This window comes from Battus philenor, unplaced genomic scaffold (genome assembly GCF_028537555.1).
Source record: "Battus philenor isolate CCGP_79_NKW_IND1 unplaced genomic scaffold, ilBatPhil1.0.hap1 SCAF_1, whole genome shotgun sequence".
Lineage (NCBI taxonomy): Eukaryota > Metazoa > Arthropoda > Insecta > Lepidoptera > Papilionidae > Battus > Battus philenor.
The window spans coordinates 11473354-11490087 of record NW_027181661.1 but is presented as its reverse complement, the minus strand read 5'-3'; the positions used below and the strand labels follow the sequence as shown (position 1 = coordinate 11490087).

The 16734-nt window shown below is 35.7% G+C and overlaps 1 protein-coding gene across 1 annotated transcript in view; it reads left to right on the top strand.

Annotated features, from left to right (window-relative positions):
* Positions 1-15576, top strand: part of Snmp2 (Sensory neuron membrane protein 2) — a 42261-nt gene extending 26685 nt beyond the window's left edge. The window contains exons 7-9 of the mRNA XM_068777141.1: positions 14656-14774; positions 15084-15209; positions 15344-15576. Of these exons, the coding sequence (XP_068633242.1) occupies positions 14656-14774; positions 15084-15209; positions 15344-15508 (410 nt within the window). The 3' untranslated portion in view covers positions 15509-15576. The remainder of the gene's footprint in view (positions 1-14655; positions 14775-15083; positions 15210-15343) is intronic.
* Positions 15577-16734: the final 1158 nt, after the last annotated feature.

Genomic DNA, 16734 nt, shown 5'->3' with positions numbered 1-16734 from the left:
TGAAAAAGAAACACCAAGCTGTTTATTCTTAAATTTCTTGTGCGTCTCGCCAATAGCCTCGTTAACTTGGTTAATAATTATTACTTTATATAACTACTATTGTATAAGATTTGCATGACTGACTATAAAGTTGTTTTTTTTTTTTAACATAATATGCTAAAAACCAACCCAATAAGTTTTGATTTCAATTTCTCTGAACAGGAACTTTTGAAGGAAATTAAAATGTGATTTTTTATAACATAAAATTAATATAAGTTATAACTGTTAAATCCTGATAAATCTGACCTCCGCTTTCAGTAATTCTATAAAAATATAATGACAAATTGATTTGCCATCATAAGTCAATGAATATGGAATAAAATCAAAATGATTTTGTATTTTAATAACACATGTAAAACAAATTTTTCACATTCCAAGTGATGTTATAAATCCAATTAGCAAAAGGATCCGAATACTCGAATGGAACATTTTAAGATTTCCTATCTAATAAAATGTTTTCCCATTTCGTCTGGGTAATACTTTTTCAATTTGCTGGATTAGTACTGGATCTATTCAAATAACTCAGGACGGAAATTTAGCTAACCAGTGCAGGCAAATCTTACTTCGCAATCGTGTTTTGTTCTGTAAATTGATGAAATCAGAACTTTTTATTTAAACTACTTTAATTATTTCAAAGGTAATTTAAATCTCGAGATATTATTTACATTTTAAAATGACGCCTTCCAATTTACGACAATATAATACGTAGTAATGGTTAATTAAATACTTTAGAAATGAAATGAAATTAAATAAAGGAGAATACCCAGCATGTATTCTGTACGTGTTTTTATTCTATGTGTGAGCAAAGCGCTTGTGCTCAATCGAGCGTCTGTTCGTCCGAATTGTCTAAAAATGGTAGCTCACCTGTGTCCTTTTTCTGCGTGCATGCAAATTTGCTATGACAAAACGATGAGGTGCAGTTTTTTAGGAAAATTTTTATTGTATTTTCTTTCGTTTAGTTCCTATTTAGTATACACTGAATTAAGTAGTTATTATTCACATATTGCTTTGGTAGTTAAATTTATACAATGGTTGAATGATTGTTTATTTTAATAGAAGTAAAAGTTGTTTATGACTTATTTAATTACACCTATCCCCCGATTTACACGGTAGATACGTTCCTGAGAAAAACGTGTAAATGGAAAATTAAAAATTTTCAAGTCAAAACCGTGTAAATCAAAAACTTGCAGAAAATGCATGATTTTGCTGTGTGATTTTTCAGTTGTGATTTTTTTCAATAATTTTAGGTGTACACATAAATAAAAAAAATGCATTGACAAGTTAAAATATTTAATATATTACGGACAAACTTTTTGTGATTAAACAGAAGAACGAATAAGAAATTACTCTAATTTTTTTTCGGATACGAAGGTTCGAATTCACTTTCATCACTCGAAGTTATTTGTGCCGATTCGATGTTTGAAGCAGAAATATTTACATTATGAGTGATGATAATCGGTTTTTAAAACAAAAAAAAACTTATTTGGAAAACCGTGTAAAAGCGAAAACGTGTAAATCAAGTACCGTGTAAATCGAGGGATAGGTATACATTAAATAAGTCTCAACCATTATTCGTAAAAAATGTTACACTAAAATTCCTCAATTTCTTTTTGAATATTGTGCGAATCTAAACATTAATTTAAAATTGTTATAATTAGGTTCATACTAAGCTAGATGATTCCAAATTTGAAGAAAAACATTGTCCCCTGTTCAAAATTTTGTTGCAAATTTATTGAGCGATATTATTTATATTATATTTTAGTTAGATCTTGTACAAGTACTGTACATAAAGTGTTAATGTTCATAATAAGACGTTGGAGAGAAAAATGGCTGTAAAAACGAATTTACCTTGAAATTAATTAATTTTAATATGCGCGAGGAGAAAGATGGAAGTGATACCCACCTCTAATCCCCTTTCCTTGTCTCCACCCTATGCCCGTGTCCCTTTCATAGAGTCAAGAGCAGAAGCTCAATGTCAAACTTTATTGCATCGACCCGGTAAAACCACATAATTTTCGCTTGGCCGCTCCTAGCCTCCCCATAGTTCTACGTATACGTATTTCGGGCATAACTTTTGTTTTATATTTATATAATGGATGGAAACATTTTAAATTCCTATCTATTATTATTATTTATTACCTAGACCCACTCTTTACTATTATAAGCCAGGAGAGCTCATTAGCAAAATAAAATAAATTGATTAATTTATTTATTGTTTTAATGTCTTATTAACGGACAATTACCTACAAAGATAAATTATACGAATTCAGTAGTAAAACTATAACATATATCAAATAGTAAATATGTAATTATATTTTCATTGTAATGATACCAATTTATACTACATGGTATATTTGTTTGTTTCATCCTAACACGCTTTTTCTTGGTTGCTCTTATATTATTTATCTTCAAATGCTTGACTGCAGAATATGTGCGGATTTTATGAAAAGAATTTAGTGTTGTTTTGCCACCTATATCTACCTCGTACTTTACAAATAATATAAAATACATAGTTGTGTAACAACAAAATCTTTGTTCGCTCGAACTCTTTGAAGTTTTCCTTAAAAGAAAAAATACAGAAATAAAAATGTATTTTTCTAAAATTTGACGGCACACTGACAATTTTCAGTGGTTGTAAATAATTGGGGTAGAGATATAATGATAAGAACACCTGCTTATATTATAATTTTTATCATATTATTGTTTACATTTTTTATGGACCATAGAAGTCGTGGTATTAAAATATTTATTGCACCTGGTATTAAAAGGCCTTTTGGCAATTAATTTTATGATTTTCTCTTAATCCTTTTAATGGCTTATCGCGTCTACCTGTGTAGGTAGCACGCGTTGATAATCTTTCAGCTTGTACAAAATAATGAAAGTCTGGTTATTCATGAGCTATTGCATTAACATAGAGCGGAATTGATAAAGGTTAATATTTGTGAAGTGAAATAAATAACAATTTTATAGCAACTCCATAGATACATATTTTGTTTGACATTAAGTATGTACCTAGAGACTAAAAATCAATACGTTTGAGCGAACAGGTCGGTCAGTTTGCCAGGCACGTGGTCCGATACCCACGCAGCACCTATGCCTTTGTTCTGCTAGAGCAACAGGCTGGGGTTATTTTTAACTTTCGTGTCAGCGTTTTATTCCCCATATTACACTTTGTTTTAAAAAAAAAGGTATTATTCCGATAAATTTTACTTTTATTTACACCGACATTTTAAAATCATCGATGGATACAAAAATAATTTGATAATTTGTCACACATTTACTAAAAATAGTTACGCGTAGAATTAATTATTTTTCTCTGTGATTAAGTTTTTATGACAAAGCGTTATCCACTTCTCAGTTTTGTTTGAGATTCCCTTATCACTCTGTTAATGACGAACATAAGCTCACACCATAAGCTTGGATTTAATAATGAATATCTTATTAAATTATACCCGCACACACACGCAAGTATAAAAATTGCACATATAGTTAAGACAAGTCAACTGATATACTTGTTCCTGAGTATCAAATATGATATATTTACACGTAGCAAAGAATACAGATTTTTTTTAAAACACTTTCCTTATGTAGGATTTAGTATTTTAAATATCCTGTAAGTTTCAAAAAGGCTTGCAGACGTAGTCTACTAATACCATACATGCACACGCAATAGTTAAAGAGTTTTAATTTAGAGAGGTGCATAGAATTTTCTTTTAAAAAAACGACTCGTTAAAAATGGCACAGAAATACATCCGTCGTAGCAGCGTCGTTCCCTAAGATACTAATTAATGTAGAAAATATTTTCATCTCAACTTGCTTTGAAGTAAAGGAAAGGAAAGCAATTGAGTCGTGAAAAATATTAAGAAAGGATTCCTTTCAGAAAATTTATCATTTTCTTAATAAAAACCTCAAATCTAATAGTCAATCTTAACATTTCCCTAGTTTAATAGAAAGCGTACTGGCTTACAGAGAGCAAAGAATATATAAATATTTTATACATTATACTGTTTTAAAATTGACAGTTTATATTTTATGGTGCGTGAAAGCGCGCAAATTCTTTTTCTAACTTTGAAAAAAAAACATATATTTATTTTCACATAATACTTTTTTATTGTTTAGTAAAAATGTAAAGAGCATTCACGATTCACTCTGTGGTATTTTATAATATAGCCGCAAGGGCCAGGTTCTTGAGTAGACCACGGATGGACTCTCAAATAGCCTTATCGGAAATCTTTAGCAAATTGGAAATTCTTCGTGAATTGTTGAATTTCACCTCTTTTTAAGAAGTACTTAACGAAGGGTGAAGTTTGTCGCAGTTATTGAAGCTTAAATAGGGATTTTTAAGTAGACAAATGTGCACCCAAGATTCTAATTGTGTTTAAAAAAATGTATTACTAACTAATAAAGTTTGAACCACTCCGCTAGCCCTTTTCGGAAGTCAAGTGTGTTTTAGTAAAAACACAAAGTTAACACGACGCATGAACTCCCGAAAGAAATCTTACAAATCTTACTAATTTGTGATTCTTTATTGATAGACTCTGAAATCGGGCTAACACGCGAACAGGTTGTACTGTGTTTACGGTTGGATCATAAGGGCATTTTTTATTATAAGCTTTTACCGCTGAGAGCACCATCGATTCTGATCTCTACTGATAACAACTGATACAAAGCAAGATGCTGGATAAAAGAAGGTCGAAATTAATAAATAGAAGGGCCTTAATCTTTTATCATGAAAACACTTGACCACACACTACTTTAGCCACTCAGCAAAAATTAAAAGTTTGGCTGAGAAGTGACTATGCACCCAACAAAAGCCCTGATGTTTCACCCTTGGATTTCCGGTCTCTTTAAAATTCTTCAGACAATGTTAGGTTAACATGCGTATACACATCGCGTTGGCGCTTTTTAATTACCAGATGTCGAAAATTGACTGCGCAACTGTGTTAATACACCGCAGTAGAAATAAATTATATGAATTTTATGATATATATTGTAATATATATATATATATATATATATATATATATATATATATATCATAAAATTCATATAATTTATTATACTGCGGTGATATATATATGATATAAAGCAGTGGTATCGTAGCTCGAACTTCCTGAAGTGAATCAGTATTTTATCCGAGATATTTAAAAAAAATACATTTAAGCAAAATCCGTATATATTTGAAACAAAATATTAAATTCTGATAATAAAATGAGTACAACTTGAACATTACCTATATAACTGATACAACTGGGAGATCTAAAGATTGTAATAAAACGGTAGAACTAAAGATAGATAACAAATTAATAACCAAAGAATTAGACACCTTCCTTCGCTTGGCGAGTATATGCTTCGTAACACGGTTCATTTGATGAGGGCAGGAGTGCTAGGCGCAAACTGTTCAGGAACAGGAAGTTCTTTCTCTTCCATGGATCCCCTAACTCAAACAACGATTAATCTTTCGTAGATTTTCCCAAGGCTTTAAGAGACTAATAGGCCAATAGGACAAGGAATTGGTTGCGGCTTTGGAGGCCTTCAAGAACCAACGACTTCCGCAATCTTCCACTGTTTCGGGAAGAATTCGTAGATCATGGCCACGTTAAAAACAAAGACTAGACCTTAGATTATTTCAATCGGAAGATGTTTGGGTACCTTATTAGTTATGCCATCGAAGCTAGTCACTTTATGCGGACATAAATTATGAATAACATCCCCAACTTCAGTGCAGGTTACCTGGGCTCCCGGGAGCGCATTCCGACTCCATGGTCCACCTTATGGAGTTGTTTCGAATTCCCAGGTAGGCGGTTGGAATAGCATTGCTACAACAAGCGACTGATTGCCAGGCTGCCGGTCAGGCACTAAGTTTTTACCTAGTCTAGAAAGGTCGGAATTGTACGGACTCTGAAGTGGTGGCAAAGGAGAGCATGTCGCCTCTTTGGGAGATTTAAGAATCTTCCAGAGTGCGAGATCTTTCATTCCGAACCTGGGCGATGCGCTCTTGCGCTCTTGTTGGAGTTGACAATTGTAACTTCTGATTAATTCGGACGGAAAACGATCATGTACGCACTCAGGAAGCATCTTACGTCGTCTGACAGAGCTCATCGAAAGTGATCTTTCGCTGAAATTCGTGTTGAGCAATTCCGTACGAAAGATTATATAAATCTTATGAGTGTTGGTGTCATGTTAGTGACGGATTCGCGATTGGCGTCAGGGGAAAAGGACGCTTCGTAAAAAGATTTTCGGACTTTGTGCGAATTAATATCGATTTTTATCACTGTGATACCTGGGGAGCGGCACCCAGGTGAAGTATGACCGGCGGTGGTCAAAGTTAACCTCGTGAATCACCGAAACATCATTAATTGCCTTTGACGATCGCTATGTCAAGTACGTTTGGCATATACCTTTTGACGTTAGGATAGCGCGCGAGTTCTGTAGGTCCCATGATGTCAAAGTTTAATTTGTATAAGAAAGCGTCTAGCGACTCACCCGATCGTTGATGGTATTGGGGTGCCATCTAGTGTGCTTACTGTTGAAATCTCCAGCCATTATGGTGGCCCCTCTTATAGCAAAAATTGCATTAAAGTCCGAGCGGATAACGCTAGCGTCGGTCCTGAACGTGAAGTAAGGTGACATTTAAAAACAATATTAAAAACATTTTATTGAAAAAAGTTTAATATTCTATCCAAGAATACAAACTGATGTTAATGTGTGGAATTAAATATTGTTAATGTACAGGAAGCTACTTATTGTCATGGACCTTTGTTAAACTAAATTTGTAAAGAGCAACTGGGTTTCTCGCTGGGTCTTCTCGGTAGAACTGCCCTCCGAACCGGTGGTAGCTTCCCTATGGGATTAACAATGCCGACAATTTATGTTGATTGATGATTCAAAAAGGCTTGCAACAGCCTATAATAAGAAAGAAGAATATTTTTATTATAAAGAATATTTTGATGGTGACATATTACTTAACCTTCCTATACCCGCGCGTTTGTCTGAGAGACCGACAGAATGATTTTTCGATTTTAAATAAAGAACGAATAATGCTAGTTTAATGAACTTTCTAGTACTTGCCTAATTTGATACGACCTTGAAATTGACGTGACGTGTGACCTTGAGTGGGGGCCACAATTGGGTGAACTGAGCGTCATTCGGCGCGGGTAAAATAATAACACGTGTTATTATTTTTGGTGAGTAATATTTTTTATTTTTCATGATTTTCGTAGATTTATTTTATAGTTTGCATATTTTTTGTAAATAAGTTTACTCGTATACATTTTTACCATAGTTTTAGCTTAATTTTATTATGATATTTCAGAGTATTTATGCTATATATGAAATAAAAAAAATATTTTTGTTTTAGAGCTTCGTTTATGGGCGTGATAACGAATGAGGAGCAGATAAGACTAATGTTGGATGAAGCTGGACAGGATACAGATTACGAGGATGAAAATGACAGCGAGGTGGAAGATCACGTTGAAGTAAGAGAAGAAAATACGGATATCGAACAAGAAGGTGACTCCGTTTTTTATAGCTTGATGAAAGTTGCAGGAATTAATACATATATTATATTTTCACAAAATAATCCTAACAAAAAAATTGAAAGAAGAATTTTTATGGAAAAGCTGTCGTATGAACTCATTGACGCGCAGTTGAGGAGATGGGCGAGAACTTCTTTACCGAGAATAATACGACAAAAGTGTGCTGAAATCTGCAAACTAGACGGTCCAGAATCATCAGGTACCGCTAACAACTTAGGCCAAGGCCGTTGTAGCTTTTGTAGTTCGAAAAAAAACCGTAAAACGCGTTACTACTGCCTTACTTGCAAAAAATATTTTTGTTTGGAACACGCGGTTATGGTTTGCTCTTATTGCTATAGTAATGAATGTCAAGAGGATTAGATTTTATTTTATTATTCCTAGTTCTGTTATCTAGAAGATTTACGAAGATCTTTATGTTATGTTGAAGAAGAATTTTAATTTTGGTTCATTGTATCTTAGTTTGTAAGAATAACTAATGTTTTTCAATGGCTGTTTCTGAAGACTGCGCCACAATAATAAATGCAAATAATTGTAAAAAAAATTGTTTAATTTATTAAACATATCCCTAACTTTAAATACTATATAAGTTTCCAATAGGTTTTCCCAAAAAATCAAAGTTACGGATTTTAAGGTTTCGGTCCGTTACAGCGTGCGCGGGTACAAGTGTTACACTATTTAACGCGGGTACAGGAAGGTTAATGATAGTGAAGTAAAGTAATAACGGTGAAAACGAAATAAGAAGAACGTGCAAATGTTAGCATAGTGGCAGACTTCATATAATCAAACGTAACGATTTGGTTTACAAATAAACAGTTAAGGAAGGTCGCTGTTAACAGACAGCTGCACGGTGGAAGCAAAATCAAATGTTCGGTACGTAGAAACTATTGACTGTGGGCTTTTTCTTCATAAAGCTAAAAAAATCTTTTTTAATGTATATATGTACGTGAAAATGAGTTTAACGCAATACAACAAAACATGTTGAAAGTTCCGCAATTATATTTCTCTTTTTTATGTTTCACCTAAACATGTCCAAAACCAAATTTAACAAAAAGTTGGCTTTCTATGAGCTACTGTTACCTTACAACAATAACTAGAAGGTAAGCTAGTACCAACGAATAACTACTAAACATAGACTTTCTTAGAAATTCGCGACAAGTCGTCAGTCACCGCCATCAAATTTGGGTCTAAATAGCACATAGGTCAAAAAGCTGGCAGATGATTCTTGCGGATAATATAGTCGGAAAAAAGACAAATTAGTATTAGCAGAAAACAAAATTGAAATATAGTAAATCCGTTCGAATGTGAATAAAACATACATTGTCTTCTAGAAAGCAAGATTGTTAGCATAATTTATGTAGGGTCCGAAGGTGAGGCTGCCATTTTGAAGGTGAGTTAGCATCATGATATTGACCAAAAACATGTAATCGCTGTAAAAAAAATAGATGGGTAGCTGTTAATACAAGGTAATTTTTATGCACGCCGAGTAGAATAAAAAAAATGTTTTTTATCCATAACCTGGATCCCCGCCACTCGCGCTACAATATCCGACTAACCAAACGTTACGCTTTCGTGTTGCTCCGAGTAAGAAATATCGCAATGCGAAAAAGAGTTCTCCGACCTCGATCCTTTATGTGACAAAAGACGCGCAAACGCATTAGCAGTGCCGTTGTGAAAAACTATTAAAAACAGTGCATAATTGAACCCGCTATAGTCGAAAAACTCACTAACACTGACATTGTTCATTTAAACTAAAGTTACAAGTGTTTTGTTTTACATTTCGTCGGGCCCCGCGGACGACGGCGCGCGCTCCGCGTCGGTTCGGATTGTATCAGTCAGGTGGTTTGCCTCGCAACACGAAATCTTTTTTTAATCTTTTTCTTTCTTTTTCTTCTGTAATTTACTTGCTCCATATGAGCTCGATGTGAGTAATACGGAAGCTACCAGGGTCGGAATCTCGATGGATATTAAGAATTCACCAGGCGTCATCCAGCACGACATAAGCCAGGCAAGCTCGGCAGCCGCACCAGCGGCATCGCCCGCAGAGCGCGCCACTCCAGAAACATCAACTACCGCGTGCGCGCCGCCTGCGGAACATGCGCTGCTTGCTACAGCGGTTTAAGTCTCTAGCATGTCACCTGGCCGCGGCGTCCAGAAGCCGCGCCGCCTCTGCTGACACGCGCTCAGGCAACAGTCAACAATCTACGCCAGGAGCTTTTCTCCTGCATGCGTGGTACACACAACGGCGATCTCGGCCGCGATCATTGCCCCGGTCTCTACCGCGCCGTCCTATACGATCCAGGTACCTACAAACCCGCACTTCCAGCGACACCGCGCCCAGCCATCATCGTGCGGCCGAAACTTTCCGGAGGAGCATTTCCTTTCGACAGTCGAATTATGCTCTTACTAAAGCAGTTCCGTTGCGAACAACAAACTGCATGTATGGTTCGACACAGCCCGAGACTGCGAAGACGCCTCACAGCGTCTTACAAAATCCGATTCGTCGGAAGTCACAGTGGAGAAAACGCAAAACTTAGACATATTTATAGGTGCTAAAGGGGATATCTGTCAGACTCCAAGCAATGAATTATCGTCAAAACCGGTACATCAAAACCCGGAAATCAAGGCTTACACGGATGCCGATATTCATTTTAAATTTAAGCGCAATAACCGCAACTGAATTAAGATTATATAACGCAGTTTCCGTCCTTAGTCTCGGACTGTGGCGCATTTTCAAGGCGATGGGGTGGGCCCGAGTGGATCACCAGAGAGTCATCACTTCGACAACTTCTCTCTGTTCATTCAGTGTAATTTGTATCTGCAGTTCGGGCACCTTAAGGCTCAATGCTCAGGCGGAGCGAAGCGCCGCGCCGTGCGCATTGCTCGGATTGCACGCATGCTGAGACTGAATTCCCACGTAAGGAAAGCGCTCTCAAGTGCTGCAACTGCGCCGCTTGTAATATTAAGTTTAACACCGTGGACTACATTGCACAAAGAGCCACTTCCCCATCTTGTACAATAGTTACCATCGTGAAGAGATTAGTGACTTGATCAGGATCAATTATGGACAATCGAACCTCTATCAAAGCCATCCAGTGCAATTTAGACCGCCGTAAAGGAGCACTCCTGGAATTCATTCGCTAGTTTATGGCCGGCGAGTATTCAATTATTTTAGTGTCGCAGCCATATGCAGGCTCAGCTAACTTTGTTAATAATATTCAAGGCGTACAAATCTTCCAATTCCCTACTCCTACAGGCAGAGCCAAAGCATGTATATTCATTAAGGAAGGATCACTGGTTCCTAATCTTTTAGGACTGACACAGTACTCGACAGTCAACTTAGCGGTCGTGAGACTCGATTGCAGACCGACAAAACTCTGTGTAATGTCAGCTTACGTTGAACCAGGCCAAGACAATTTAAGAACACTAGATTGCTTAGATTACTTTATCAGCAGTGTCGGTGAATCTCGCTGCGTCATTGGGGGGCGACTTTAACGAATGGCATCCTATATGGGGCAGCGATCGCGCTCGCTGTCAGCCATAGACGATATCAACGACTGGAGAGTCTATCTAGAAGCATGCCCAATCTCAGAACTTAACGCTATCGACTTCTCGATTAGTACACACCACGACAAAACCTCCCAAACGAGAAACAGTACGTCCGCGTTCAAATATCAAAGCGAAAAAGTTAACTTGGCAAGCTTCAAGACTGAACTCCACACTATCATGACGAACTCTTACCTACTAGACACATAAATATTCGATTTTAACGCAGACGACCAAGGATTTTTATAGACCAAATCACTGACACCGTACACGCAGTGTGTAAATTTTTAATGCCAACCAGGGGTGCTGAAACGCGGTCCAATCCTCTTTGGTGCACAACAGACTTGAAGCAACTTAAAACTGAAGTCATCTACACTGTCGATTACATACCGCTAAACGACATCACGTGCCCTTAGACACGATATTTCGATTAAGCGAAGATCTAACTATCTACGATTCTTCAGGCTTTTTAGCCCGACTAAAGGCATCTTGGCCGTCACAGACAGGACACTTCTAACGAACCTCCGTTGCTCCGCTGACAGTAAGCCCTGAGATGGCTTGCGATAAGGGAGGGAAGAAGCCGAAAGCAGTTGATGTGTTTTTTCAACGGTTTTATTTAGTTCGACCCGTACGGAAGTTATTTGGATCAAAATTAGAAATTGAAATTTAAGCACCTTCCCGTTGTCAAATTGATCTGAAATTTGGTACACACATTTAATTTAGATGACAATACAATATAATAAAATCAATAACATTATAAATCTAAGATGGCCGCCGATACAAAATGGCGGATTACGTATTTTTCCTTAACCCCCTCAATATGGGTATCAAATGAAAGGGCTACACTAGTAAAACACGATGATTATGTCAAAATTTAAAATTTAAGATGGACGCCGTTCCAATATGGCGGATTAGGTACATATTTTTCCACAACCACCACAATATGGGGATCAAAAAACCGTTAAACTTAAATAAAATTTTAATGTATTTATTTACTATCAGAACGGAGTCACAAACTTTAAAACATTTTAAAACAAAAATAGAAAACATAAACAAATAAACAAATTGAAAAATAATAAGGAATGCACAATGATAGAACTATGAACACTGGCAAAATGATGAACTGTAACTTATAGTGAAACGCTACTTAATATTAATGTCTTTGTAATATTTGTTTAACACTTACCTCTTTGACGTCCGAGGCGATATAAACGTCACGTAGCTGGTGAACGCAACCGACACAAAGAGAATGCGTCGGTGCGTGAGACGTCACCTAGCTAGTGAACGCGACCGAGGCCAGGGTCCTTCTCCCGGGTAATGGATGTAAACTGCTCTGGCTAGTGCGTGGGCGCATTGGAATGTTTGTTATAAAAACAAAGATCCGTTGACCTAATAGCACTCTTCCACGATCCCACGATGTTTGAAATTACATCACTTTCCTCGGCAGTGAAAACAAGTATACGTCAGGATCATACCGAAGCTGGTAAATCTGACTACAGATCTCTCGGCTTCCACAGACCAATTGGCCCCATTCCTTCATGTTGCAAGCAAGCTCAGCGATCACCAATTTGGTTTCAAGGAACAAACCAACACACCACGGCGATGCCAAACAATCCAGAGAGGCCGTCGTCGTCGTCTCCCTAGATATTATTCTGGACGAGCTTCCCGAAATAGATCTATCTGATAGCTGCCACTTACAAGCGTCCGCCGACGTCGTCTTACTCATCACACACCACACTTGCGCTGATGACCTCTAAGAATTAACCAACACCGTGCTAAGAAAAATGGTGAAGTAGAGTGAAAGTGGTAACCTAACCTTTGGCCCCGAAAAACCACAAGTTATTGCATTCACACCCACAGCCAAAAGATGCTCAAAAAGAACGGGCCATTACTGCCTTCCGTTTACGAGTTCAAACTTCTGGGAATCATCATTGACAAAAAATTACGCTTCCATAAACATGTTCAGCATGCTATCAAAAAAGCATCGCGCATATTCAACACACTGTCTTTTCTGTAGACCAACACGATCAGCACATACCGAGAACATCCGAACAATATACATCAGTGTTATTCAGCTAATTATGACATATGCTGCTGGCACGTAGCTCTTAAAAAGAGATAATAAGACCACGTTGCAAACTCAACAACCGAGTATGCAACGAGGTTTTACCATAAGGATCAGGGCGTTCAAGACCACATCCTCCACACACAGAGTATTTAACTATAGCAGATGTGAAATCGTTGTATATTATTCTTTACAATTCTGACATTGCTCTACGAAAATTTCATTTATTTGCAAAAATAAAAACTTCACGATAAACTGGCAATAAAGATTTAAAAATGTAATCGCTTTATGCAGAATTTTTGTCTTCACTCAGATTTATACACTAATTCAAACTATAAAAAGATCGAAGTTTTTTTTTTAAGTTATCGGACTTTATTATATTACTACGCGAGGCAAGTTTGACACGACTTATTTCCTCATGCCGAAATTACATAACATTGCTTGAAATAAAAAAGTAAAATTCATCATTAGAATTTTAGTCGTAGGACGTCCATTGCTTTGCATACGCCTTCTCTACAGCTTTCCAATAAAACCTGTTAGAAGCGCTCTGTATCCTGTAACTTTGGACGACTTAAGAAGGACGCCTGACCACCTTGTGGGTGGATATCATATATCGCAATCCGATCGTGGTCTCCACTCCAGAATCTTAAGAATTAAAATTATTTCAACATGCAGTTAGCATTGTACACGTTGTGTAAACTATAGGAAATAATTTATTAGAAAAATAAAATATACATTGTGGCCTGATACCAAAAAATAATGCTTACATTTTATACACGAGAAAACGGCAAAACAAGCCTCCTTTATTAAAAGATAGTTGACATACCCAGGTGAACATAATTAAGATTACTAATGGTTTTGTAATACAAATTCCAACAAATGCAGAGCTTTTGTTAAAAAACTATACTTACGTATCAGCTATAATTATATTTTTAAAAGAAATTTTATATTTTATTCATTGTTGTGGTATTAGTGATATATTACGTACATTTTTAGTTGTTTTTATTGCGCAAAAATTTTGTGATACAGTCTCCTATGAAACAATTATTCACTGTAAATAACAGGTGTTCATCTTGAATAAAATTACTCAGATTTAAGATAAACAGGATGTTATTTCAATTCCTTCGAAAGACCTTTTTTTACAAAATGTGCAAACATATGACCTTGACCGCAAGACAACAGACGTAAAAATATTGAAAATTTAAATCACTTTGAGACAAACAATCAATGCCACTTAAGATTCAAATATTTTGCATCTCTACCCGCGCACGTACCTGTTTCATAAATAAGATTGTTCAAAGTCCGAGAATAACGTGGTACGAATCTATGAAAGATTCGAGTGGTGTAATACAGGCTATAATGTAATTGTAAAATGGAAATACAATAAATTTATTCACACTGTCCTATCGAAACAATTTATTTATAATTTTTCTAGGTATAATTAAAAACGATATATTTTTCAATTCACAGGTGCGCCTCTTGTTTTGTCATATCCGCATTTCTTGTACGCCGATCCAACCTATGCCAATGGTGTGATAGGATTAAGTCCGGACAAGGAAAAGCATAGAATAATACTGGAATTAGAACCTGTAAGTATTTAGCTAATTATTAATATGAATTTAACAGTCAAGATTGCGAGAAGTCGCTAGATGCGGGCTGCGCAAGACAGGCCATCTTTGGGGGAAGCTTTAGCTTTACAGTGGCAGTCTATCGGCTAACATGGTGATAATGAAATTCAAAAACTTAAATGTCCGTTTGTAAAGTAAAATATACTTTTGTAAAATTTTCAACGCACAATACTTATTATGTGGTACACGTTTAGTTTTATTTTTTAAGTACCAAAATAAAAAATACTTTTATAAAAATCTAGAGTATTAAAAAATCTTTTTGTGCGACAGAACACGGGGACAGTTTTAAACGGCGCGAAACGCGCTCAATTTAACGTTTTTTTGCGCCCTATCACCTCGGTGTCGGCGACAAGCAATCTCAACGTTACATTGACACCTATCTTATGGATACAAGAGGTAAGTTAAAATTATTATACAATAAAATCTTGAGCAGTATTACAAAACATGATAAAACAATCGTAAAATAAAATACAGATATTTTTAATATATTTATTTCTTCTTGTAAAACATCAATACGTTTACGTTTACAGAGTGTTCTATTACCAGAAGTATTCATGGATCAGCTAAGGGATCGACTGCTTATGCCATTAAATTTAGTCAGCATTCTCTTTCCTATTATAATTGCTTTGTGCTGTGTGGTCTTCATCGTTGGTTTGGCGATCATTATTAAGGCCAAGTTATGCAAGAAAGACTAGCACACGACTGCTACTACACAATAGTTATAAGATAAACATTATAGTACATGAATTAAAGTTTTTTTGGTTAAAGGAATGCCTATTTTTATTTCGTTTATCCGTACCTTCTCAGAGCACCACCCGCGCCACACGCAACACCCACGCCGATCACTAAGTGCGATGTGCACCGTAGTGACCGCTTACAACTTTAATCTGGCATAATCAATTAATCTAAATGATATCGCAAAGTGTTTTATCATAATTCAATTAATATTTTAAACATTGAGCTTCATTCAAAAATAAACTTATTAATTTCATATACTTTAATATAATGCATGATTTGTAAAGAAAAACTTATCCATGCACACAAAAAATAATATAATGTAAATAAAGCATTTCATATGAAAAATAAAAACAAATATTCCAGAAGCTGATAATGGGGCTTCTAAGTTTCCGAAGATGGACTAGATAAAAAACGATAACTAAAGCTTGAAATTTCCAATATATCCAAAACAAAAAAATATTAACAGTAGATTTACCTCAATACTACATGATTTACGTAGACCATTTTATCAGCCCCTGATATATGTACATACGACATATGAAATAAAATCTGTAAACGACCAAGTGCATCGAATATATTTTCACATTGAAAAGGTACAATAAACAGCCAGACACACTAATCTTATGACACATATTATAATTAGTACCGATGCTAAAGTTAAGTTTAAAGAATTTTCTACTGCCTGTTATACACAAATTACCCCATAAAACCCATTTACTTTATTCAACTTGATGTAAATGCTTACATTGAATACTCCAGCCTAATAATTAGACACAATATCAGAGACATACTGTCGGCGGGCGGTATTTAATTTTGACATTTAAAGTGTTTGAAGAAACACTGAAAAACTACAACTATTCTATTATATTTCTACCCGTTGAAATGTTAAGCTGAAAGTATTATCTTCAACATTGCTACATCCCTTAAAAGATGTTAAATATTAAAATTTGAAGAAATTTTATACAAAAAAAGTTGACTCTGAAAGTGCACACTATTGTATGGATACAGTAGGCCAGGGTTGTCAAAAACTTAGGGGAAAAAATAAGTTTTCGAGCTACAGCACTGTTAGGACTGTGCTATATTATAATAAATAAATTCTTTCTGAGTCTGAAGGTTCATAAAAAAATTTAACTAAATATGCTATAAAAGATATACAGTATTTACAGAACTCAACTCAATTTAA